This window comes from Garra rufa, chromosome 19, assembly GCF_049309525.1.
Source record: "Garra rufa chromosome 19, GarRuf1.0, whole genome shotgun sequence".
NCBI classification, from domain to species: domain Eukaryota; kingdom Metazoa; phylum Chordata; class Actinopteri; order Cypriniformes; family Cyprinidae; genus Garra; species Garra rufa.
Genome location: NC_133379.1, coordinates 15,498,726 through 15,524,281, shown reverse-complemented (window position 1 = coordinate 15,524,281; position 25,556 = coordinate 15,498,726). Strand labels below are relative to the sequence as shown.

The window sequence follows — 25,556 nt, the reverse complement described above, 5'->3', positions numbered from 1 at the left end:
GTGGAAACCTGGTAAAATACCCTACAAAAAACACCAAAAAGAGTATTTTTGTCCACTTGAAATTTTCTTTAATTGTCACAGTTTAAGCACAATAAAAAGAGAAAATATTTTTCCAGTCAGACATATTTCAGTTTTCTTTCTTTTTTGCACTGTACAACAAACACCCTTACAAGCAACTCTAAATACATCCTCTTGCGAACATGCTTCCAGAATACAAACCACAGTTTAAAAAAAAAAAAAAAAAAAAAAAAAAAAACTTAAAACAATAATAAAAAGTGCATATTAAAATCCCCCATGACTCTTTTTTTGTTGTATCTTTAACAAAACTGCTGAAGGAAGAAACTGCACCGAAGTCAAAAACAGACAGAAAATGCACACACGCCCATGTGAAAGTATACATATCATACACATCCACAAAATATACATACATACATACACACACTGAGGCCCATAAACTCTACATTCTACAAGTACCACAGAACTGATCCCATTCTCATTAAACCAACATGCACACACACAATAATCTCACATCTGTAATAATTTTACACTCACAATTACATGTCATTCATTTCTGAATGATTTTAAACATACTCATCTATGGCTCTCCTTCATCCCTTAACACAAGCTCTCTCTCTCTCTCTCTCACACACACACACACACACACACACACACACACACACACACACACACACACACACACACACACCTCCAGAAATCCAATTCAGCAGAAAACATTGTGGTTTTCGTTCATAGACTGACAACGTAAAGGATGAAACGGTAACGTATTACCATAGTATGCAAAGAATGACCCGATAGACACTGTGCAAAAAGTATATCAGTCATAACATTTCATTGTTCCTCCAGAGCAGCAATTTTTTTTTTCCTACTCAAATGATGGGTCAGGATTACATGATTCCTATTTTATGGGCCATCAACCCCACCAAAAACATTCAAATCACATTTGTGCTCTAAAATATCCACAATTGTTTGATTTCCAGTTGGATAAGGCCCACTGAGGTATGCGTGGCAAGTTAAATGGATAGTTCACCCAAAAATGACAATTTTGTCATCACTTACCCACTCTCATGTCAACCAAAACCTGTATGACTTTGTCTATTCTGTGGAAAAACAAAATACATTTTGTAGAATGTTTTTGTCCATACAATGAAAGTCAGTTGTTTTGGACCCAACTGACTGTATTTGTAAGAAAAAAATAAATTAAATAGATATTTTTCAAAATACCTTTTGTGTTCCACAGAAAAAAAAAGTAATACAGGTCTGGATCGCAATAGGAGTGAGTAAATTATAGAATTATCATTTTTGGGTGTACTATCTCATTAATCACAAACTCACACTGGCAGGCACAAACACACGTACACGCACACATACAGAATAAAAGTCACATAGTGTGGTAAGGGTTAACTGTCCGTTTCTTCAGCCTCCGCAGGGGATGCGTCCTCCCATATTGTTGGCGTGTTGCCACGGGTATCAAGGCAGGAGCAGGTAACGGGGCGTAACCTGCTGCCTCCTGTGCATTATCCCGCCTCCAACACTGATTGGAGGGTGGGGAGAGTGGCAGTGGCATGGGCATGACATCATAGTCACTATATTCTGCCTCTTCAGTCTCATCATCATTCTCTGCATGTCCAAGCATATGAGATCCAGTGGAAGAAACAGGAGAGGCAGAAGAGGAAGGGAGAGCAGGAGTGCAATGGGGCAAAATACGTTTCTTTTTTGAGGTATCATCACTACACGAGTGGGGACGTGGCTTATTGGTGGGAGCAGAGAGTAAGGCTGGACTTAAGTCAAGCTCGCTCAGGTCAATGGGCGAGAGCTCCAAAGACCCAAGTTTGGCCAACGAGGCTGAGCGCTTCAGCAATGAGGGTGGGGTCAGGCCAGCCTGCCGGATCCGAGCCTCCACCTCTCTGGTCCTCTCTCGCGCAGCCCGGCCCTTTCTTTGCTCCCTTCTGGACCACGGTGGGTTAAGCCGCCTGTCCGAGCAGCCACTCACCTGCCAGAGGAATGCCCCGAGCTCTTTCAGGGTCTCCCAGGTTTCCCTCATGTCTTGTGGACAGCGTCCCGGCAGACGATCAGAGTCTGTGTAACTCTCCTGCTCGGTGATTCCCTCCAGCTGTAGAACAACAGCCAGAGACGAGCTGGATGAAATGGAATGACTTTGTCTTGAGTGTGTGAGGCCGGTGTCCATGGGCTCTCCCTCCCTGAGTCGTCTCTCGCTCTCTCTTCCCGTGCTGTCCTCATCAGCCGAAAGACTCTCGTCTTTCTCCACTTTGTTCGTGTTGTTCTGAGGCTGGTGATGGCATGTTGACACAGTGCTTGGATCAGGTGTGAGGTGTGTGTGGGATGAGGTCTCCTCAGTTTTCTCTCTGCTGCTGGTGTTGACGGGGGAGCGCCGTGAGGGACATGCATGGGCTGAGGATACCAGTGGTGCTGACAAGACCTCCTGCTTGATCTTCTGCTCAAGCTCCCTGGTGGCGCGACGTACGGTGCCCTTTGGCCAGTCGCTTTGCTGGTCCTTCCCATGCTCCACCTTCTCCTTTTCAGCTTCCGCTGATGTGGCTTGTGTGAACTCCTCTTCCTCACTGCTGCTACTGGAAACAGGTTGGCTGGTAGAAGGGGGGGGAGGGGTTACACTGTGCTGTATGGACTCCATTTCTGAAACTATGTTATGGACTGAGACACTGCAGCTCTCCTGTAGCAGAAAAACAGGGGCATGAGTTGGTTATTTGTACTGAATATGTACATTCATTGTTTTTGTGATTTAAAGGTGAAGTGTACAATTTCCATGTCTCTAGCGGCACAAAGCAGAGTTGCAAAAATGTGAGTGGTGCTTGACTATGCTAAACTCATAGCATTGATACTAGGATGTTTGGTAGTTGCCAGTATGTTACTATGTAATTGCTTTGGTATTCTGGGTGGTGAAATAAATTCCTAGATGTGCATCCAAAAAAGCCATGTGACTTTGTGTCAACGAGTCACGTGACTGAATAGTTCGCTCAGAGAACAAAAGAAAACATGTTTATCGGGTCATTTTGAAATGCAGGAGCCAAAGCATGTCAAATGACTGGTCTCCCAGAAATGAACATAAGACATCTGCTGGCTAGAGTTTAACAAAGCGTTCTAACCATCAGGTCATTTATTAAATTTATTTTAAATGCATTAATTTATTTTAATACTGTCATTCATTATATTAATTACATTTATTAAGGAGCCACAGTGGCTTTCCCAGAGATTCCAACTTCCATTGGCATTGATATTTTTACCATCAAAAAAATTACACACTTCATCTTTTACTTTAATTGTGCATGAAAACTGAATGCAACTGCAGCAGACTGATCAACACCATGACAAATGAAGGATCCCATGCAACATTTCTCATCAACAGTGGGTGGCAGTGTGGGACATGACTTCATTGATGAATGTGGTGAGACACAGTATGGGAACGGAACCTGATTTTAATAAAGTTTGACACTTACTCTCAGGAACATTATTCCCTTGCTGCAGGACAATAACATAATATTAAGACAGATGCATTCAATGCTTTGTCCAGCTTTCTAATTTATAGGTTTAATTTATTTAACTGAGAATGAACATTAAAGTAAATAAACTACTTTGTTTATTTGTGCATGTTTGGCTGAACTATCCCTTTAAGAATTGAATTACACAATTATAGCATTGTAGAGATAAACAGACATTTTACCCAAAAATCTGTCATAATTTACTCACCCTCATGTTGTTCCAAACTTGAATTATTCAAATGTCTTCATTATTCAAGTAGCTTTTATTTGTGTTCCACAGAAGAAAGTCAGACTGGTTTGGAATGACATGCGAGTGAATAAATGATGAAATTATCCATCCCTATTGGAGGAAGTTTCCAAAAGTACACCAAGACTGCACATTCCACAATCCTTCAATACCTCCTTACCTTTTTCTGTTCCTCCTCTTTGATAGGGTTGTCAGGAAGTAGCAGTTTGGTCTCTACACTCGGGCTTTTGTCCCGAGGTATCTGCTGCACCGCCTGCTCAGAAGTCCCACGTGTCTGACCCTCTTGAGAAAGGCCCTGGAACTTCTCTCTGGCACTGAAGAAGTCAATGCGGTCTGCGCTTAGAGTCAAGGGAGGGGTGGTAGAGAGCCCAGCTCTGTGTAATGTGGCACTGGGGTGGTGGTCTTCATCACTGCTGTAACTTAGCCCTGCACAGTCTGTCTCCGTGTTAGGCACTTGCTGGCTGATATCCTGCAGCCCTGAAGAGTCTGGGGTCTGCGTGCATGGATCAGGAGTCCTACTCCTAACGCTCACAGATGAGAGCACCTTTGGACTAGACTTCTCCAAAGGCACAATATTGGACACCTCAGGCTGTTCAGATGGGCCTTGCTTGGCCATTGCATCTGAGAGAAGCCTAGGGGACGAGGGTGGGTTATGTACAGCGGCAGGTGGATGAGGACGAACCAACAGGACAGTCTCTGTAATAGTCACAGAGGTGACATCGGATCTGGCTTCTGGGACCACAGTGGCAGCCCTGGGTCTAGGGAGGGAGGGGGTCCCTGTAGGTTCATGGAGGTTGTCGTCTGAGTACCCCAGGCCATTGTAAATGTGGGTATCTGGCCAGGATTTCGTATCAGGATCTGTCTGCTTCTTAGCTTCAGTACCACTGGCTGAGGTGGGAGTGAGAGTCTGCAGTAGCTCTTGTATTGAGGGTGATGTCTGGCCGAAGCTCTGGTTGCGGGAATTGGAGCGTCCGAGAGACTGTGCAGCAGTGGCCTTACAGAGCGGCTCGTGGTGCTCCGACAGATCACTGTCCGAGTGGGAACGCCACAACTTATTGTGTCTTTGTTTGCTAGTATGGACAAAAGGAAAGGTTGGGTAAACAAAACATGCAAGAATCAGTATAACCAATAAAAAAAAAATCAAAAAGGACACATTTATGAAACTAACCTTCACTGTAGCAATGTATAAAAGAAGTAGAGGTTTACAACATATTTTAGTGGCTGATTTATTATTTGATATTAAATTTATTTTTATCATCACTCATAGCACATTTGTCTTATTTCACACCCTCTAGTCTAATCAGCTGAGAGAATATTGACTGTAACATTAATTTGATCAAAAATACAGTCAAAAGTAATAATGTAAAATATTATTGCAATTTTAAATAAGTCTTTTCTATTTTAATACATTTTAAAACATAATATATTCCTGTGATGGCAAAGCTTAATTTTTTCACAGCCATTTCTTCAGTCTTCAGTCACATGATCCTTCAGAAATCATTCTAATATGCTGAATGCCCAAAAAACATTTTCTATTATTTTCAGTTGTGGTGGTTAATCTTTTCCAGAATAATTTGATGAGTGAATTTTTTTTTAATTTAAATTGGAAGTCTTTGATTGGAAATCAAATGTTTTTACTGTCACTTTAAATCAATTTTACATATCCTTGCAAAATAAAAGCATTGAAAGCTTTTTTTTTTTTTTTTAATTAAAAATTACAATTACAGACCACACACTTTCGAATGGTAGTGTACTGGGTTGCATAAACCCAGACTATTTATGCAAACTAAGCTGCAAAAATGGGAAATGGTCACGCTTATGATATTGATACCCAGTCAACATTTGACATTCAGTATTTAGCAACATGACCTTAAATGCTTATAATGGGTTAGAAAGAAGGTGGAAAACATATATAATATGTATAATATGGCTCTTTTAAAAATCTTTCACAGCTTGAGTGGTTTTGTCAGACCAAAAATAAAAAAAAACGTGATTAATCCCATTCAGTGATTTTACAGGATTTGCACATGCATACCCACCCACACCAGAGCCCACAAGCACAAACCTACAACCTTTGAGACGCAAGAACACAATCAAAGACGCACAAGTTACTAAGTGGAATGTGGTTGAACAGCCACTGTAACTTCTCAATGAATACAATCAGAGCACTATAATCAACTGTGAAAAGAAACATGTCATTAAAATGGAAGTGAATGTGTCTGCAGTGTGTGGCATACCTGCATGTTTAAATATTTGAACGCGCACAGACATTTCCTGCTATTCACATGACTACACATTCAAATGAAACATTTACCTGGCCATCAGGATTCCCTGATACTCTTCCAGCTGTCTCATGAATGATGGGTTGGGTTTGGTGACGGCTCTCCGCTCTTTCACATACTCAAAGGCCTGCTCTAGGTTCCAGCCGTACTCCTTCATGGCGTATGCAATCACAGTGGAGGCCGAACGACTAACACCCATCTTACAATGCACCAGACATTTTGCCCCTGCTTTCCTGTTGGTATCATATTAGTCTTGTGTTAAAAGATGGATGTAGTGCTAGTACTGTCAACATGACATTTGTTGGTGAAGCAAAACTAAAACACAGGTTAACAATTAATTTGAATTAAGACTTTATCTGAAACCAAGGAGAAGAGAAAAACAAAAAGAGACTTTAAACCTGAAACTTTTTTTAATGCAGAGTTCACATTATGTCAGAATTACAGTAATTTCATGTTCTTGCCTTTGTTAAGCCTAATTTTTGCAACTGATAAAAATTCAGAGATCTTCAATATTCCTATTAGTTTATCTTTATAATACTACTGAATGTTATTTGAAGTTCCCAATCATCTGGATTTTCAGGAATGTTATGTTATGTTAAAAGAACACCAGTAGCACAATACCTCAACAGCAAAAGCTAGTTAGATACCTCAACATATTTTAATATTTTTAATATTATAGTCAATATTGCAAATGCATATTGAGAATTAATTAGGGACACACAATATATTGAAAGAATATTTGTTATTAGTTGATATTAGTGAGTTTTTTCCCCCATTTTGTCTATTAGTGTCAGTCAACACTAGATATCCTGTATATTTAACCAATACTGGACATAATGTTAAGTTCCCATATTTTTACATTTAGATTACCTTTGCTGCCATCTAATGCTTACTCAAAGTACATCCTTACAAACAATTTAATAACAATGTTTAAATGCAATCTCAAAGTAAATTTTCATTTTTAATACTGTACAATTTTAACATTTAAAACTATATTTTTAAATGTAAAATTGTAAAATTCTAACTTATTTTTTGTATTATTTTTATTTTTTGAATTTTAAACTTGTGCAAAGTTTTAATATTATAATAATTATTATATTTGTATTATTGGTTATATAATAATATATAATTATTATAATTAATGCATTGATAATGTATTTCCTTGCTATTAACAACAAGCCATAGATGGATCAATCTGCAGTTATGAGTAACACCAAAATGTTTCAGAGTAGAATCTCGCAAACGTGGTAATTCTGACATAACAAACGTAGCATGAGAGAGATCATAAGAGAGTAGCATATTCAGAAAGAGCATAAATTCTGTTAATAAACAACTTTATACAATAATAAAAAAAAAAGCTAGAACACCTGTGTGTTTAACTCCAAAATGAGCCTTAGGAGGTTATTCATACTCACTTGGCTCTAGAGATGAATTTGTAAGTGTCATTCCAGTAAGCCAGCAAGTCTGTGGCCTCTTCATCGTAAACCCGGATATTGTGGTACTCAAATAGGCCTGGAAAGAAGTTATCGATCTCCCGCGTCACATTAAGGATGTATTGCACCCTGATAGTTAACACAAAGACAACCGAAAATCTGTGTAATCATTAACGCCAGGAATAGATTTCAAAGATAATAATAAAAGATAAGACAGGTTTATGACTAAAGCAGTCTTGCCAAGTAACATCTATTGCAGGTATTATAATTATGTGCGTTTTCATAGATGAGGATGTCAACAAAACTCACCCGGTGTTTTGTAGTTCTTCCAGATTAGATGCATTCCATTCAGAACCCTATAATTATGTGCAGTTTTAAAAATGAGTTATGGTACAATGTAACCGAAATGTATGTTTAAAATGTATTGGTGGCATAACTCTCACCAGGTAAACATGCTCAAAAATCTCTGTGGGCCTGTCCATCTGCCCCAAGATGACGATCATCTCATTATCAATGTACTCCTTAAATTCCCGTAGGTTACACACCATCTGCATCTCCAGCTCTGTGCGGATCTAAACAGAAGTGAGTGTGCAAGTACAACGTGTGAGCTGAGTACATGTGAGTAGATTCTACTGAATAAATTAATCATTCAGGAAGTGATTTGTAGAATGTGTGATTTGTATCATACATCTTTAGAGGTGACGTTCTCAAGGTCCTTCTGCATCATGATCTCTCTCAAACGAGTCTTGATAAGTCTCTCTGTTCTTTCTCGCTCGGTTGGCCTGGAGACACAAAGCAAAAAGAAAAAAATGTAAAATAATAATAACACTTTCATATTTTTTGTTAACAAAAATGAATGATTTGTGCAAATCTAAAACATCCATATATTTCACTTACAACTTTGTAAGTGAAATATATATTATCTATTTGATGAAAGTATCTTGTAAAATATAAATTTCGAAAATGCATCAAAATTGGTGTCAGTTTCCAGATCAGAACCATTTACAAATTAGTACTCACACTTCAGAGAAGAGCACAGGCGAGTCCGCACGGTGGGACTGCACGTCCTGCATGGCGTTCCACTCATTGATGCGGGCCTGATCTGAAGACATCCGGCTCTGGTAGTAACTCACCCAGGTCAGGAAGAGGCTGCCTGGGAAGTAGTTATGACAGCGGGCCACCTCACAGGCCTTATGAAGAGACTGCAGGGCAGACCTGAAAGAAAAAGGGGCTCCAGATCAACACATGCCACCATATCAGGATTGGACAGATACTAAAATAGTTTCTTTGGTACAGTATTAGCCTTTAGTACCCCAGTATAAATATAAGATCAAAACCCTAGGCAACAAATGAACAGCCTAGGGATGACAGATGACATGAAACTAGGGTTAACTGATTTATCGGATTCAATGATAATAAGCTCTCATATTTATAATTTTAAATATTTAAAAATATAATTAATAACTTAATTATACAGTAATTCACCTATTTTACTTACAATAAATGTATACAGTTTGTTTTTATAAAAATAAATAATAAATTATTATTATTTCTTATAATAAAGTATGTAACAAAACATAAATAATACAGAATGAAATGTAATGATATACATTTCAGTAAAAGTGTTCAAAATAGTGATGCAACAAATTTCAGTAACTAAAAATTTCTGGCAGAAAAAAAAAAAAAAAAAAAAAAAAAAAAAAAGCGCTTTATTTTCAGTTTTGGTTTTTTCCCAAGTGAAAGCTTTAAAGGGGTAGTTAATCCAAAAATGAAAATTCTGTGATTAATTACTCACCCTCATGTCGCTCCAAACCTGTAAGACCTTTGTTCATCTTCGGAACACAAATTAAGATATTTTTGATAAAATCCGAGAACTCTCTAACCCTCAACAGGCAGCAAGGGTCCTTCCACATTTAAGGTCTAGAAGGACATCGTCAAATCCGAGCTCTCGGATTTCATCTAAAATATTCTTTTCCGAAGGTGAACGAAGGTCTTATGGGTTTGGAGCGACATGATAGGTTTGGGTGACTAATAATCACAGAATTTAATTTTTTAGGTGAACTACTCCTTTTAGTTTCTGTGTTTCAAAAAAAAAAAAGAAACATTTAATGAATCTCAAGGAAAAAAAGGAAAGGCACCCACCACATGGCTTGGACTGAAACAGGCTTGAAAATGTGTATCTTGTTATCGGTAGACACACTGAAACCCCTGTAAAGAAAACAAAGGCGTGAAACACTATCTGAACTACCAGCAGGAGAAACAGACGTGCCAGTTTTTAACAGATTTGCCACACCTACCCGTCACCATCCAGATGGATCCGTGTGTCACTCCACAAAGGAAGCACCATGCCTATGGAACAGGAACTGCAACAAACACAAAATTTAAATTATTTTTTGTTACTGTATTTAATTGGTTAAACTTTCAGTGTACAAGTAGCAGCACATGCAAACCTGTCGGAGGGGCTGAAGTCCATGCCCAGCACCACACTCTCTTCTGTGTCCTGTCTGCCATTAGTGGAGACCACAACCATGTAACGGGTACACTGCGGGAAAGCGCTCTCCAACCGCACAGCCTGTAAGGAAAATAGAGATTTAATTCAGAAAAAAAAAAAAAAAACTAGCAACTGTATTTTAGATAAGTCTTTTGACTTTTTATGATATTATTCACATCTACCCCATTTTGGATTCTTCTTATACAGTGGTGGCCAAAATGATTAGAACACTAGTATTTTCACTAGCTTAAAATGCTTTTAAGTCAGTTATTTCTATCTTTTGCTGTAGTGTGTCAGTAGGAAATATCAGATTACATTTCATTAATTAATACATAAATTGTAATAATCCAGTGATATTTTTGTTTGCACAAGAAGTCTGACAACAGCCAGTGCTCCACACAGAGATCTGATCTCATCATCCAGTCTGTCTGGAATGACATGAAGAAACAGAACAAACTGAGACAGACTAAATCCAGAAGAACTGTGGCAACGTTTCTAAGATGCTTTAAGAGACCTACCTGAAAAACTATGCGCAAGTGCACCTAGGGCAAAAGCTGTTTTAAACGCAAAGGATGGTCATAACAAATGTTTTTTTTTTTTTTTTTACACAAGTGCCTAAAACTTTTAACAGTACTGTACTTTGCAGGTAGGTTTCTTGAAGCATCTTAGAGACGTTGCCACAGTTCTTCTGGGTTTAGTCTGTCTCAGTTTACTCTGTTCTGTTTCTTCATGTCATTCCAGATGGACTGGATGATGATGAGAGTTGTCAGACTCCTTGTGCAAACTAAAATCTCACTGGATTATTACAATTAATGGCAAAATGAATGTTTGGAAATGTAAACTGATATTTCCTACTGACACACTATAGCAAAAGATAGAAATAACTGACTATTTTTTCAATAATTTTGTTCAAATAATTTTGTCCACCACTGTATTTGAAGGATTCATGCAGTGTGGGCTGATTTTCCCAGAATTGACGTGCTCAAAAATGTGCCATCCATGGGCAGCTTACTAGGTTTTGGTGCTAGTTAATGTATGTGAGTGTGTGGTGCTCACCAGGCGGATGTTGTCCTCTGGCCGCAGTAATGTAAACATTGTCTGCAGGTGTTGCTGAAGGTCCCCTGCGCAGAAAGTTGAAACTGTTTAATAACTATTACCATTTACATTCTTTTTATTGCCTATTTTGCACATGCCATCTAACGGATGCCCTTACCTGCATGTTTGCTGCGCTGTGCTGTGATTCTGGAGGAGCAGGAGGAGGAAGAGGAGCCATTCCCACGTGGAAGGAAAAGGGCAGCACCTTTTACTGTTAGGAAGCTTTCACTGATGCTGAGGACAGAGAAAAGGAGAGAAATGTAAATATAGCGTACATCTGAAATGTAAATACATTTCCGTTTAAAAGTCTGTGGTCAGTAAGTTTTTTTTTGGAAAGAAAGAAATACTTTTATTCAGCAAGGATGCGTTAAATTAATCAAATATGACAGTAAAGACAGCCATAATGTTATAAAAGATTTCTATTTCAGATAGATGTTGCTCTTTTTACATTATTATTTATCAAAGAATACTGAAAAAGTATTGTTTAAGCAAAAATATTATGCAGCACAACTGTTCAAGATTCATAATAATAAAATTTGTTTTTTCAACATATGAGTAAGATTTCTGAATGATTATGAAGTAACAGCTTTGCCATCTCAGAAATAAATGACATTTTACAGTCATTTTTAATTGCAATATTTTTTTTTGACAAATTACTGTTTCTACTGTATTTTTGTATAATAGATATTTACATTGTTTGGCATAAGATACTTTTTAAAAACATTAAAAAGTCTTACGGACCCCAAACTTTTAAACAGCGATGTATGCATTTTGAACTTTTTTTTTTTTTTTTTTTGTTACTATCTTTACATAATTTACACTGTAATATTTTGCAATACAAATAGAGGTTTACATTTTTTGAAGAGTGCTTGCACATGCAAATGCTGCTATGACCACAATGTTATGTCAGCAAAACACATTAAAATTAAGTTAAATTTAAGAGAGGGAACCTAAAATCTACAGAACAAATGCTTAATTTTGTTTAATTGTGTTGGTTCATTTTTTACAATTATAAAAGTAGTTGCTTGCATTGAGAAATCAGCTTATTCTTAAATTAGCCATGAGAGGAAAACATCCATCTTAACAGTGTCTATTATGTGGAAGTTACACTGTGTTATTTCTATCTTTTCTATGAATTCTGATTGGTTTACATCTCAAGTGGAACATGAGACACTGAGTTCAGTAGGGGAATATGGGAGGACTCCTTTTTGAGGGCATTAGCTCACACACCGAACTCTCTGTGCAGGACACAAACAAGAACACTCTGTTCCCCATCACTGCGACAGCTGGGGGATCTGTGTGAGAGTTTCTGTTCTTTGAATAATCCCATGCAACATATCTCCCTCCAATCAATGACATTCAGACTATGCAGACTGTAAAACAAGAGCGAGTGTGAATAGCAGAGAGAACAGAGAAGTGAGAGAGGCACAGATTCATTTAGTGCGTGTGTGCCTGTTGTTTCGAGTCATGTGCGTAACCATATGTCTTTTTATGAGGGTGTTATTGTAGGTTGGCTTGAAAGCGTGAGAATGAAGTATTATGGGACTATGTACATGTGTGTCTTAAGTCTGTAGCATCTCTTTAATGATCTGTTGTTAATCATGAACCGGTTACGGTATTTCTTTTTTCTATAACTACTATAAAGGATAGTTTTTTATAATATTTTGTTTTTGCAGCATACAGTATGTCACAAAAGTGAGTGCACCCCTCACATTTCAGCAACCATTTTAGTATATCTTCTCAAGGGACAATAGTACTTGGATATATTTTAGAGTAGTCAATGTGCAGCTTGTATAGCAGTATAGATTTACTGTTCCCTGAAAATTACTCAACATACAGCCATTATTGTCAAAATGGCTGGCAACAAAAGTGAGTACACCCTAAGTGAACTTGTCCAAAGTGTCAATATATTGTGTTAGCACCATTGTTATCTGGCACTGCCTTAATCATCCTGGGCATTGAATTGACCAGAACTGCACAGATTGTTGTTGGGATCCTCTTCCTCTCCTCACGGAGCTGCTGGACGTTAAACACATGGTGCTTCTCCACCTTACGCTTGAGGATGCCCCACAGGTGCTTAATAGGGTTCAGGTCTGAAGACATGCCCACCCCATCAACTTCACCTTCAGCTTCCTCAGCAAGGCAGTTGTCATCTTGGTGGTGTGTTTGGGATCGTTATCATGTTGGAAAACTGTCGTTTGGCCTAGTTTCTGGAGGGAAGGCATCATGTTCTGCTTCAGAATGTACAGTACATAATGAAATCCATGTTTACCTCAATGAACTGCAGCTCCCCAGTACAAGCAGCACTCATGCAGCCCAGACCATGATGCTACCACCACCATGGTTTACTGTAGGCAAGACACAATTTTTTTTGGTACTCCTCACCAGGGCATCACCACACATGCTGGACACCATCTGAGCCAAACAAGTTTATCTTATAATCTCATCAGACCACAGGACATGGTTTCAGTAATTCATGCATTGGACATGTTGTCTTCAGCAAACTGTTTGCAGGCTTTCTTGTGAGCCAGCTTCAGATGAGGCTTCCTTCTGGAATGACGCCTATGCAAATGGACTTGTTTCAGTGTGCGGCGTATGGTCTGAGCACTGACTTTCTACTTCTGCAACCTTTAAAGCAATGTTGGCAGCACTCATGCATCTGTTTTTTGAAGCCAGGTTCTACACCTGACGCACAGAACGAGTGTTTATCTTCGTTGATCGCCCCTTGCAAGGTCTGTTCCGAATGGAAGCCTTCTTGGAAAACCTCTGTATGACCCTGTCCACTGTAGTGTAACTCGGTTTTTAGGTTGTTACTGAACCTCTAATAGCCTTGGCCATCTTTGTGGAGAACAACAATTCTAATTCTCAAATCCTCAGAGAGTTCTCTGCCATGAGATGCCATGTTGAACATCCAGTGGTCAGTTTGAGAGAATTGTACTTAAAGCACCTAATTTTAACTGCTCTAATACAAGATACACAACTTTGTATGGTCCTGTCCAGCAGACAAAAACATAAAAATGATAAATAGGACACATGGCTTTACTTGGTTAAACAACATACTGCTGTCGGCGCCGATAGCCTTGTGGGCATCCCGTGTTCGAATCCCGACTCGAGGAACTTTCCCGATCCCGCCCCCATCTCTCTCCCACTTCGCTTCCTGTCATTACTGATCTGTCCTATCAATAAAGGTGAAAATGCCAAAAATAAATCTTAAAAAAACAACAACAACATACTACTGTTATCACTTAGAGTGTACTTACTTTTGTTTCCAGCTATTTTGACAATACTGGCTGTATGCCGAGTTATTTTCAGAAAACAGTAAATCTATACTGCTTTACAAGCTGCACATTGACTACTCTAAAATATATCCAAGTTTCATTTCTATAGTATTATCCCTTGAAAAGATATACTAAAATGGTTGCTGAAATATGAGGGGTGTACTCACTTTTGTGAGATACTTTATTTGCAGCATGACACAATCTTTTTGCATTAAAAATATATTTTATATACATGTACACATGTATGTATGTATGTATATATAGATTATTTATTAGAACAAAACTAAAATTTTACTGTGAATATGTATTTTTAACAATGTGTTGTCATGAACCAGTCAGTAATCTAACGGGATAGTTTGAGTTATATTTATTTGTTTGTGATTTACTATTATACGTCATTTCTTTTGTATAATGACAAGTGAAACAGATTATCAAAAAGAAAAAAAAAATAGGAAGGGGTCTCAAAGTTTCTATTTAAAATTATGAGGTCATTAAATTTCTGATTGTTCATCAGTTCAGTTTCAGAAAACTAGAATACAAAACAGAGGAATACAAAATGTTGTGTACTACTTTCATTGTGAACTGGACAGCTCTCTTTAATTTTTATTATATGGACAAAAAAAGTTTAACTTTCGCAATTCATCGAATAAAGAAAGGTATACAGGTGTGTAACAGCAAGATGGTGAATTAATGACGAAATTTTAATTTCTAGGTTATTGATTACTTAAGGCTAGTTTTCACTAACCATTGATATGTACATTTTCAATATTTCAAAAAGTAACGGTTCTTGGCTTATTTTGAGTCATTATAACCAGCGGTTCAGAGAGCAATCTGAGTAGATTCAATGAGGAAGTTCCCAGTTAAATCCCCCAAATCCTTATACCCTTGAAAACAATTTTTGAAATGTTCAAACTATTCTGTGAATGCCCACCATAGTAACTAACAAACGGACAGCACACAAATAAAGTGGCAGTTTGACAGGGGTCAAGAACTGTCCAACCACACTTCAATCTACAGTCATCTGTCTCCTCACACTGTACAATGAAATACTAACACACATGGTTTCATTAAAGCAGTGGTTTGAGTGTTACAGCAGGAAAAGGGAGGGGAAAGACAGAAAGACGAGATGACAAATGTGTTATGGTAAACTGAACATTTCATCAATGTGTGTGCATTGACAGCATCAAGTCATTATTGAAAGCAGTTTCATGGGTGTTACTCTCCTGCACATTTCTGAATCAATTTTAATCTTGCTGAATTATATGAATCAAGATAGTCTGCTTATTGAAAATAATGTTTCTGTACATGTAACTGCTTTGTACATGTAAAGTCAAAAAAGCATACATCTTAGATCACACTTTGCTATTCTAATTCTGCACTGCACTATTTTTTTCACACTTAAAAAGAGCCTGCAGTATGCTTTAATGGCATACATGTTGTCTTTGCATAATGATAAAAACGTGTGTGGCAAGGACTTCCTGTTTACCGAGGACAGGAAGAGGGTGTAGGAGTGATGTAAGGTGTAAGACTACACTTTGTTTGTTTTGACTGCCTCAATTACCATGTGACACAACATACACAATATACATGTAACATGCTTCTCAAATTGAAACAACTGTATTTAGTTCCTTGATAAACTGAACATCCTTCATTACAGGAAGCAACAATATTCAGTCATCACAGATAAAAAGCTCAATGGTATCGCAATATAACTGAACTTTGGAATCAGTGTGAGGAAGTACAAAAAAACTGAACTAAAATAAAATTAATAAATTAAAATAAAATAAAGAAAGAACTCCCAAAAAAACTAAAATAAAGAAAATTAAATTAAAAAGAGAAATTAAAACAGAAAAAAAGAACTTTGAAATGTGCAAAAGAAAGTAAAAGAGGAAAGAAAACAAGACAAATTAGAAGAAATAAAATGGGAGAAAAAGAAAATGCAAAGCTAAACATATTCTGGTATTTTTTAAACTTACAACCGGTTGATGTTGTCCTGGTACATTAAGCCGCTCTGCAGCAGTATTTGTATTCCATTGTGTGTAGACAGGCATTCTGTGGAGGTGCTTAAAGCAGTCACCAAACCACCTAAAGTCATCCTTTTCGTCGCACAGTAGTGAGGAAACCCTCACTGGAGCTTTCCCATCCTTTTACCACATGCTGAAGAAACAACACTGGCAAGTTCCTCCAAGCAACAGAGCGACTGACTGGATAAATGTATTCAGAGCAAATTCAGCAGTAACTCATGAAAACTACAACACGTATTAGCTAGTGTTGTTTTGTGTAGAGTCTCTCAGTTCAGATGTCTGGTGTATCCATCTGCTCCACAAGTAAATAGAGGCAGACACTGAGATGGTGGGCGGAGTCAGGACACATGTGCTCTGGTGGACAGCAGACTCCTTATCAACCCACCGAGTAAACACAAATGAACTGGATTCAGAGCTTTCGGGAAACTGATAACTAATATAACAGAAACTGAAACATATTTTTAATATCTGCATAATAAAGTCTTTTAAATTCATAAGTATTTTTGAAGTAATAATATTTTGTCAAAATTACTATTAATAAATCTGATGAAATCATTATAGTGGTTGGTACGAACTGTGATAAACCTAAAATGAACTGAGGAAATCTTAAAACCTATAAAACCTGTCTATATAGTCTAAACTGCATTTGATTTAGTAAATAAATTATAGATACATAAATCTATGAGACTAGGGACCATGTAATGTAATTATCTCAAACTACAAAGCTTTATTTTATGTGATCAAAACACTGAACGATAATAACCTCACACTACATGAGCCTACACACTGAAACACAGCTATACAATGGGGAAAGCTACAAATAACGGTGAGGAAATTGAAATAAGTGCTTTTAAACAAACTATTAGCTCTGTATGAGTGTGCGTTCGATTGAGGCTGTCCTATTTTCAGGTAGATGATGGAATTTCCCTTGGTAATGATAGCAATCATGGGAGCACTTGGTAGGGGACAGGATAGGTCTTTTCCCATGGGTCGCACTCGCCCTTTGTACTACCTGGTTTCCCCTGTTGTGACTGACTAAGCTACTGAAATCCTAAACCAAATGTGAAACACAAAGCCTGTGTAAACATTTAGGTTGTTGGTCACATGACAAAGTGCTATGGCAATGTATTTAAACCAGTACTAGTTGCTAGGGCCATTAAAACACAAATACTGCTTTTATCAATGAAACTTTGTGACCCTGGACCACAAAACCAGTCATAAGTAGCACAGGTATATTTGTAGCAATACATTGTATGGGTCAAAATGATCATTTTTTCTTTACTTTTCTTTTCTGCACAAAACTCATTAAGATATTAAAGGATTAGTTCACTCCCAGATTTATTTATTTATTTATTTATTTTCAAATAATGTACTCACCCCCTTGTCATCCAAGATGTTCATGTCTTTCTTTCTTCAGTCGTAAGGAAATTATGTTTTTGAGGAAAACATTTCAGGATTTCTCTCCATATGGATATGTATGGTGCCCCCAAGCTTAAACTTCCAAAATACAGAACGCAGCATCAAGAGGGCTGTAAACAATCCCAGCTGAAAAAGAAGGGTCTTATCGAGCAAAATGATCGGTTATTTTTGAAACAAATTGACAATTTATATACTTTTTAACCTCAAATGCCTGTCTTGTGTGATCCGGCTCAATACAGTTAGGTTATGTCAAAAAACTCCCATATTGTTTTCTTCTCCAACTTCAAAATCGTCCTACATTGCTGCAGAAGTACCGACCCAGTGTTTACAAAGTGAACATACAAAGAAGATCAAACGCCCTTTACAAAAAAAGGTAAAAGAGCATTGTAGGACAATTTCGAAGTTGAAGATGGAAATGAATTGGGAGTTTTTCGACATACCCTAACTTTATTGTCCCGGATTACAGAGACTACGCATTGCAGAGACGAGCCAAGACGGGCATTTGAGGTTAAAAAGTATATAAACTGTCAACTGTTTCAAAAATAACCAATCGTTTCGCTAGATAACACCCTTTTTTCCTCGGCTTGGATTGTTTAGAGCCATTTGAAGCTGCGTTTAACTGCATTTTGGAAGTTTAAACTTGGGGTTTGGGGATCCATTATATGGAGAGAAATCCTGAAATGTTTTTTCTCAGAAATCATAATTTCTTTGCGACTGAAGAAAGAAAGACATGAACATCTTGGATGACAAGGGGGCGAGTACATTATCTGTAAATTTTTGTTCTGGAAGTGAACTAATCCTTTAATTAACGATCATGTTCCATGAAGATATTTTGTAAATTTTCTACCATAAATATATATAAACTTCATTTTTGATTGATAATATGCATTGAGGAACCTCATTTGGCCAATTTAAAGGCAATTTTCTTAATATGTGGATTTTTTGGCACCCTCAGATTCCAACTTTTCAAATAGTTATATCTCTGCCAAATATTATCAAACCATACATCAATGGAAAGCTTATTTATTTCAGATGTATAAATCTCAATTTCAAAAAAGTTTTTGTGGTCCAGGGTCACAAATTATTGAACAGTTTTGTTCTGTAAAAACCTTAGTTTGTAAATTAACAAGGACTTGGGTCAAAAACAAACAGCAAAATCAAAGTGAACAAATTCAAGATAATAGGGGAAAAATACCTCTGCACCATAAACAAATTCTATTACGGCTGTCGTGATTAAAGTCAAATGTGAAAAATGTTGATTGATTTACTGCATTCACTGTCCACGCTGCATCAGATTTCTCTTTTGTGTTTTGCAGAGCATTTTAACCAATCAGAGGCATTTGGATGAGTCACCGCTGCGAATAACGGATTGAATTCTGCACTTTTGTGAATTCTCTCATAAACAACAAAGTATAGATTAGATATAAGTAAGAGATCTCTTTTGGAGTTTGTACAACTTTACTGATGATAACGGGAGTTGCATGTGTATGTGCGCAAACATGAAGTGTTTCTTTACAAAGTGACATTGCCAACTAATTACAATATCAAGAGCAACAGCATTTGTCATGTAGATACACATACACAACCTTTGTAAATGTATGTTTATTCAAGTTCATTTCTGAACCTAGTACAAACTCACACTGACAAAATGCAAATCTAAGTACACACGCTTTGATAGTGACTAGCAGGATCTCTCATATCTGTACATTATAATCAATAGGACCAAACAGGTCAAGGTCTCATTTGACATAATTTACAAGGGGTTTTCATGAACTGGATTCATTAGGTCATGCCTCACGTGGATGAATAGAAAAAGGGGACCAATCTGATATGATCCCAGAAAGCTTTTCTGACAGTCATAATAGTTATCCAGGAAAGAGTGGCAATGTAGAGCAACTGAGATAATGTTTGTCAGAACAACTAATGGTTAGTTAGACCCCGTTTACACAAAGGGAAGACGCAGATGCGGTTTGGCCTCTCATCACAGAAAATGTTTATTTCTAAAAACTCCGGCCAAAGTGGATAAATTTGAAAACGCCGTTTTCACGTTGTAGTGTGGACTGTGAAAACAGAGGCTTTTGAAAACGATGGCGCATATTTATAGTCATGTGACGCATATTGTACCAATAGATATCCATGTTTACACCAGTAATTGTGCCTGTGCTATTCACTGTCACACTGCTGCTAAAGAGATTTACCTTGTACACTCTTCAAATTACAGTCCTAAAATAATGACAGAAAATTTACTCACAGTTGCTGTCCTGCAAAACATGACGACAACAGCTTTTCAGTGGATGATGAGATATTTCCGTAAATTATCCCGCCAGAAGAATTGCGTGAAAACTTATTACGTCTGTATAATTTTGGAGGCTTTACGCATGTGCAGTAAGGCGAATTTTATGTTTTCCTACCTTTCAGTGTGGATGAGAAACTTTTGGAAAACGCTTGGAAACGCTAGTGTGGACGGAGAGCATTTTAAAATGAAAACTCCGTTTTCAAATGTATCCGGATTAATGTAGACGTAGCCTTAATTTTGAGAAAGGGTAGTAAAAAAAAATCTAAATGTGTTTTAAATCAGCTATACTAATTTGTGAGTTGTCTGAATGACTTGCGTTGTCTGAAGTGGGCTTGAGTACTTTAGCAATAATTTGCCGGTTTTAGGTTCTTTACTTCCTAGGGTGTTCAAACTGTATGTGTTCTTATGTTTAAAGAAAATGAGTCGCAATGTGGCAAGGCGCTACAACACCCTAAGATGACTGTTTCCCTTATGGCTTAAGCTGTGATGTTTTTATAGGGGATGAATTTATTGACTTTATTGATGATTTATTATGCAAAAACAATAAACCAGTCAACCTTTTCATACAAGAGGCCAAATATTTTACTTGATTGAAAGCCATGGACTAAAAGTAAATATTTCATTATTATATTAAAGACTTTTTAACATTTTTAAATAATTAAACAAATTTAATTAAATTACATTTTTTTATTGAAATCAAAAATGAAAATGTGCTTTATTTTTTTTATGCCCTTTATTTCATACGCCCATTTTTTTCCCGCCATCTGTGATATTGTAATGTTCCAAATCAAAGGTCATCGTGAACTGACTTTGGCCCACTGGTCACTGCTTTACCTTAAAGGAATTACTCTATCTACTTTGCATACAGCATTTATGTTATGTAAAAGAATGCCCCTAAAAATCCCTGAGACATCTCCAATTATGCATTTTTATGGTGTGTGTAAAGGGGATTTCTCAGAAACTGTGGGAATGTTATCAGTAGTGCATATATAACACAGCTGTTCATACAAGAATAATGTTCAATAGCACCTGTAGACTATCAAAAGGCTGTTTGACTAAAGGCAATCAGAATGTTATCAGAACACACGTGACTGACCCTGTGTCATTATGTATTTTACACAGAAGGGAGTTTCTATTTATATATCTGCAATAACAAATTACAAACATAAAAAAAAAAAATTGCGAAATCCACAAGTGAGTAAAATCTAAAAAACAATTATGAATGACCTTGTACACTATTGTCTGAATGTTTGTGATCTGTAAGATTTGTGAATATTTTTTAAAAGAATGCTTTTCTGCTCTCAAAGTCTGTATTTATTGGATATTATGAAATATTATTACAATTTACAATAATAATAATTCTGTTTTAAAATGTAATTTATTCCCATGGTGACAAGCTAAATTTTCAGTCTTAAGTGTCACGTGATCATTTAGACATAATTTTCATAACTTTTTCAGAACAGCATTTATTCGAAATTTACTGAAAACAAAATTGAAATTTATTATAAATGCCTACTGTCATTTTTCACCAATTTAATGAATCACTACTAAAAAGTATTAATTTTTTTTTTTAATCCTCTGAAAGAAGACAGGCACAAACGTAGTATGTGTTGACTTGACATTTCCAATTAAATGCTTAGTTCGGCAATGGATTGCAATGGCAATAATCTTTAGGGAAAATTATCTTCTGAAACCTTTTTAACACAGCTTATCAGACTTGCTTAAACAAGTCTTATTTTTCTTCAGGCCAGTCTAATGTTTCCTGCTTAGAGACAAGTAAGTACAAGATTCTTTTAACAAAGTAAATCTATAATATAAAGTAAAACAATTAGTATACGCTGACTTACACCTTTGCAAAAACATTATATGCCAGATCAGTCATGAATGTACTTGTCTAATCTCTGCAATACCGCAAACACAACAATATTGAATCTACCCGTCTCATCATCCTCCCTCCCATTTACTCACTGACAGTCGTTTCCATCCCTGTTTTGACTTGTTCTAAATGCAGCTCTACTCACCCTTCTGGTGCCCTTCGGCAATGACTAATAAAACCACTCCAGTGGAAAGACATTGCTCGCAGTCCTATTCTTCATAAATTAGAATATATTGGCCTGTTTCAAATACCTCCAGAAAGAACTATATTTCTCTACGCCATGTAAGAAATGTACTGACATTTACTGAAATGATATATTGATTGCAATTTTCTTGGCCAATTTCGTTTTCCGATTTTGTTGTAAGTGTGACCTGCCAATTCCTTACTAAATGTGCCATCTTTCAACAAGCTCCATCTTTCCACTGCAGGAAACACAAAGGTTGAATCTAAAGTGGCATTAGATGCATTTACACAGACTCTTTGATGAAGGTGCCATAAATGCATATAAACTGCAAAACTGCAAATGCATTAATAATTTTTTAAGACTGATGTTTTAAATAATTCTTTGAACATGTGGTGACAATTAACCGTTTTTAATAAGTGAGTCATTTAGTCATTCATTCAACCGATTCGTTCAAACTGCTGATTTATTCCAAATTCTTTATAAATGGGACATGAGTAATTGACTCACTCGATTTGTTCAAAAACGTGGATTCATTCAGTAACGAAACACTGTAATGTTGCTCGGAGACACACAACAGTTCTGCTGTGGCTTTGATTGGAACAATTTTTGTTCGCGAAATGAAGCAAAAACAAGGGGTGCTACTATCAAAATTCCCAATTTCCGATAGCAAGAAAGCACTATCTGCCGATCCGATCACCGATACCAATCTTTTTAAAGCCTTCTTTTTATCATGTAGAATTATTTATAGTGAAACTCCAATCAGGATTTTTAGGCATTTAATCATTTAAAAAATAAATAATTTGAGGGTGAAGCGGAGCATTTTTTTAGACATTTTTCAAGAATATATTTATCTCACCTAAATGTTTGATTGCACAATAGCTTACACACAGCACAAGCCTGATTTCCACAAACACTTTTATCCATTATTTTGATTTCAAATCCAAACATTGCTATTGAAAATGGTTTTTCAGCATTGTGATTTGTTTTTTTTACACAGTACAGTAATCTTTCAAAGACAAGTTTAAACAATAAATAGAAGCAACACATTATTCAATGCTTTTTACTTTTGCATTTATTTCTAGATTTATATATTAAGTTGCTCAAACAAGTGGCAAAACATTTAAACTGCTTATGTTACCACAAACATTCAGAATTTAAAATTACTATTGACAGAAACAGTCAGTTCTACTGCCTTTTCTTTTACATTTAATTTTTTATTACAAGCAATCCTGTTGTTATTAAAGAACTTTGTTTTCCTACCTCCATATACCTCCTATATATTATTGCCTTGTTTATCTAAAAATGCCATTTTTCTTTAAACCTAGCCAAAAACCCATATGCGTTACCTTTAAAACACAGTAGACTTTAATTATATGCATTTATGGTGTAATTATGGCACTTTCGGGTCAATCCTTGTTCATATTTACCACAAACAATGCGCTGTCACTTTAATTCTGTGCATGCAGCACAGACTCGGTGCGGAAACCATCTCTGCACTGCTACAGATGCACCGCTCCTGGAACTCACTGTCAGACCGCAACCGTGCACCGCTTGAACACTTTAATCCGTTAACATGAACGCGGAAAAAAATATGCACTGCAAACGGAGTTATATGAGCCTGCCGTTATGTGTGCGCTTACATCTCACCATGGTTTTCAAATGACTTTATAAGTTATTTAACTAAGAAATATGAATTGTACCTCACCTTCAGCATTATAATTGTTTTACCCGCGCCGGACAGAGACTGAGACAGCATGTCATGCCAAACCTCTCACGGCAGGCATGTCATGCCAAACCTCTCATCGGCTTTAGATCGGTTTATGAGATCGGCCTTTTTAGAGACCGCCCATCAAACATCCCAAAGCCATTATCGGCCGATAGTGGTCGGTAGCCGATCAATTGGAGCACCCCTAGCAGTCAATATTGTGTCTTGACTGTCTTAGTTGTAGTGCTTTCCTGGTTATTTTGTTTTCGACGTTTTAATCAAGACTTCTTGTCCGGTCAGGCAAGTAAAATTCTCTCTCACTTGCTTCTTAAAAAAAAATCTACTTGTCCCAGACGAGCGTTAATCGAGCCCTGTGCTTTCCTCACAGTTTACTTTGGCTCTTTACGTATTACAAATCGCAAACTTGTGCCTTCTTTACTCACAGTGAAGAACTTCCACTCCGACAACGTTTACATGTGGATGTGAGCATAGCTGTGATGTCAAAACAGACCAGCTATACCCTAACAATGTGTGTGTGTGTGTATATATTTATATTAGTGGCGGGCCGTTATCGGCGTTAACGTGCTGCGTTAACGTGAAACTCTTATCGTGCGATAAAAAAAAATATCGCCGTTAATCTATTCTCAAATTTGGGTTGGGAGCTGGGTCTAAACTACGCAAGATATGACGACTTTCACCTTGATAGTTTAACGCGGATGCATACCGAAGACTATAGAATATGGTCGCGCGTTTAAGTCTCCTCCACCAAAAAACACAGACGGGATCGCGTCGTCCTCCATTCATAAAAACCGAATCTACTATAGCAAAATGCTACGTGAATTCGTCGTTTTTTGGATTCATAAATCAACTGTTGGTCTGTCACTTAATTCAAATCGCGATATGGACTAGTGTATGTGAAAACTGAAATGCAAAAAGACCGTTTTAATTTGAATCCGTTTGCCTAGCTGTATGTATGCATGGCGGAGACAAGCTTTTACTACACGCATACTGAAACACACGTGACGCTCCCGGTAATTTTTGGCATTTTCATCTCACATGAACAGATAAACTCAATCTCCAAAACTGCTGTGAGTGTCACTTTTACCGTTTCATTTGAGAAAACTAGCATCATATCATACTGTATATACACAGAAACTTCACGGCAACCTGTCAAAATAAAAGTACGGTGTAACATGTAATGGGTGTTGTTGTTGTCAACATGTTGACGTTAAAAAAAAACAATCTAATAGGTAGAAAAAATTATTTCATTGTTAGTTAGTTAGTAAACACAAGTACATCTAACTGAACATAGTTTATTTTCATCAACAAATTATCATAGAACAGCTTTATGAGCTTTATGATCCATTCTCAAAGACTTACTTTTAGTCATTATTTGGGTAGCACACATATTCTGAATGCCTTCAGCAGAATTCAAATTAGCCATTTTAATCTAGATTAATCTAGATTAAAAAAAATTAATCTATGCCCACCCCTAATTTATATATATATATATATATATTTTTTTTTTTTCAACCCCCCAGAGACTGCAGTACTTTACAAATAAAAGCTTGTCTGAAGTTTCAGGACTTTATAAAAAAAAAATTGCATCTACAACAGTTTACTGGCATATTAAAAGTGACAATGTCAATATATAATGTAATGTGTTTGAGTTATAGGATTTTTTAATAAC

General features: G+C 36.9%; 1 protein-coding gene across 2 annotated transcripts; it reads right to left on the bottom strand.

Annotated features, from left to right (window-relative positions):
* Window positions 1–64: 64 nt before the first annotated feature.
* Window positions 65–16,636, bottom strand: ssh2b (slingshot protein phosphatase 2b). Of its 2 annotated transcripts, XM_073824650.1 has the most exons (15): window positions 16,339–16,636; window positions 11,203–11,318; window positions 11,046–11,110; window positions 9,949–10,070; window positions 9,796–9,861; window positions 9,641–9,706; window positions 8,519–8,713; window positions 8,187–8,280; window positions 7,942–8,070; window positions 7,808–7,854; window positions 7,481–7,627; window positions 6,098–6,298; window positions 3,944–4,853; window positions 3,495–3,516; window positions 2,544–2,710 (listed from the first exon to the last, which is right to left on the bottom strand). In XM_073824650.1, the coding sequence occupies exons 1-15, from the start codon at window positions 16,455–16,457 to the stop codon at window positions 2,685–2,687; spliced, it is 2,325 nt and encodes a 774-aa protein (XP_073680751.1). In that variant the 5' UTR covers window positions 16,458–16,636; the 3' UTR covers window positions 2,544–2,684. The 2 variants fall into 2 exon arrangements, with proteins under 2 accessions (XP_073680750.1, XP_073680751.1); XM_073824649.1 differs by lacking the exon at window positions 3,495–3,516 and having other exon boundaries at window positions 65–2,710; window positions 16,339–16,632.
* Window positions 16,637–25,556: the final 8,920 nt, after the last annotated feature.

Coding starts and splice junctions, on each gene's coding strand:
- ssh2b (XM_073824649.1), bottom strand. CDS start 16,457: ATGACTTTAGGTGGTTTGGTGACTGCTTTAAGCACCTCCACAGAATGC. Junction 11,111..11,202: donor ACAGCGCAGCAAACATGCAG/GTAAGGGCATCC, acceptor CTTTCTGCGCAG/GGGACCTTCAGCAACACCTG. Junction 8,714..9,640: donor GTTTCAGTCCAAGCCATGTG/GTGGGTGCCTTT, acceptor TTTTTCTTTCAG/GTCTGCCCTGCAGTCTCTTC.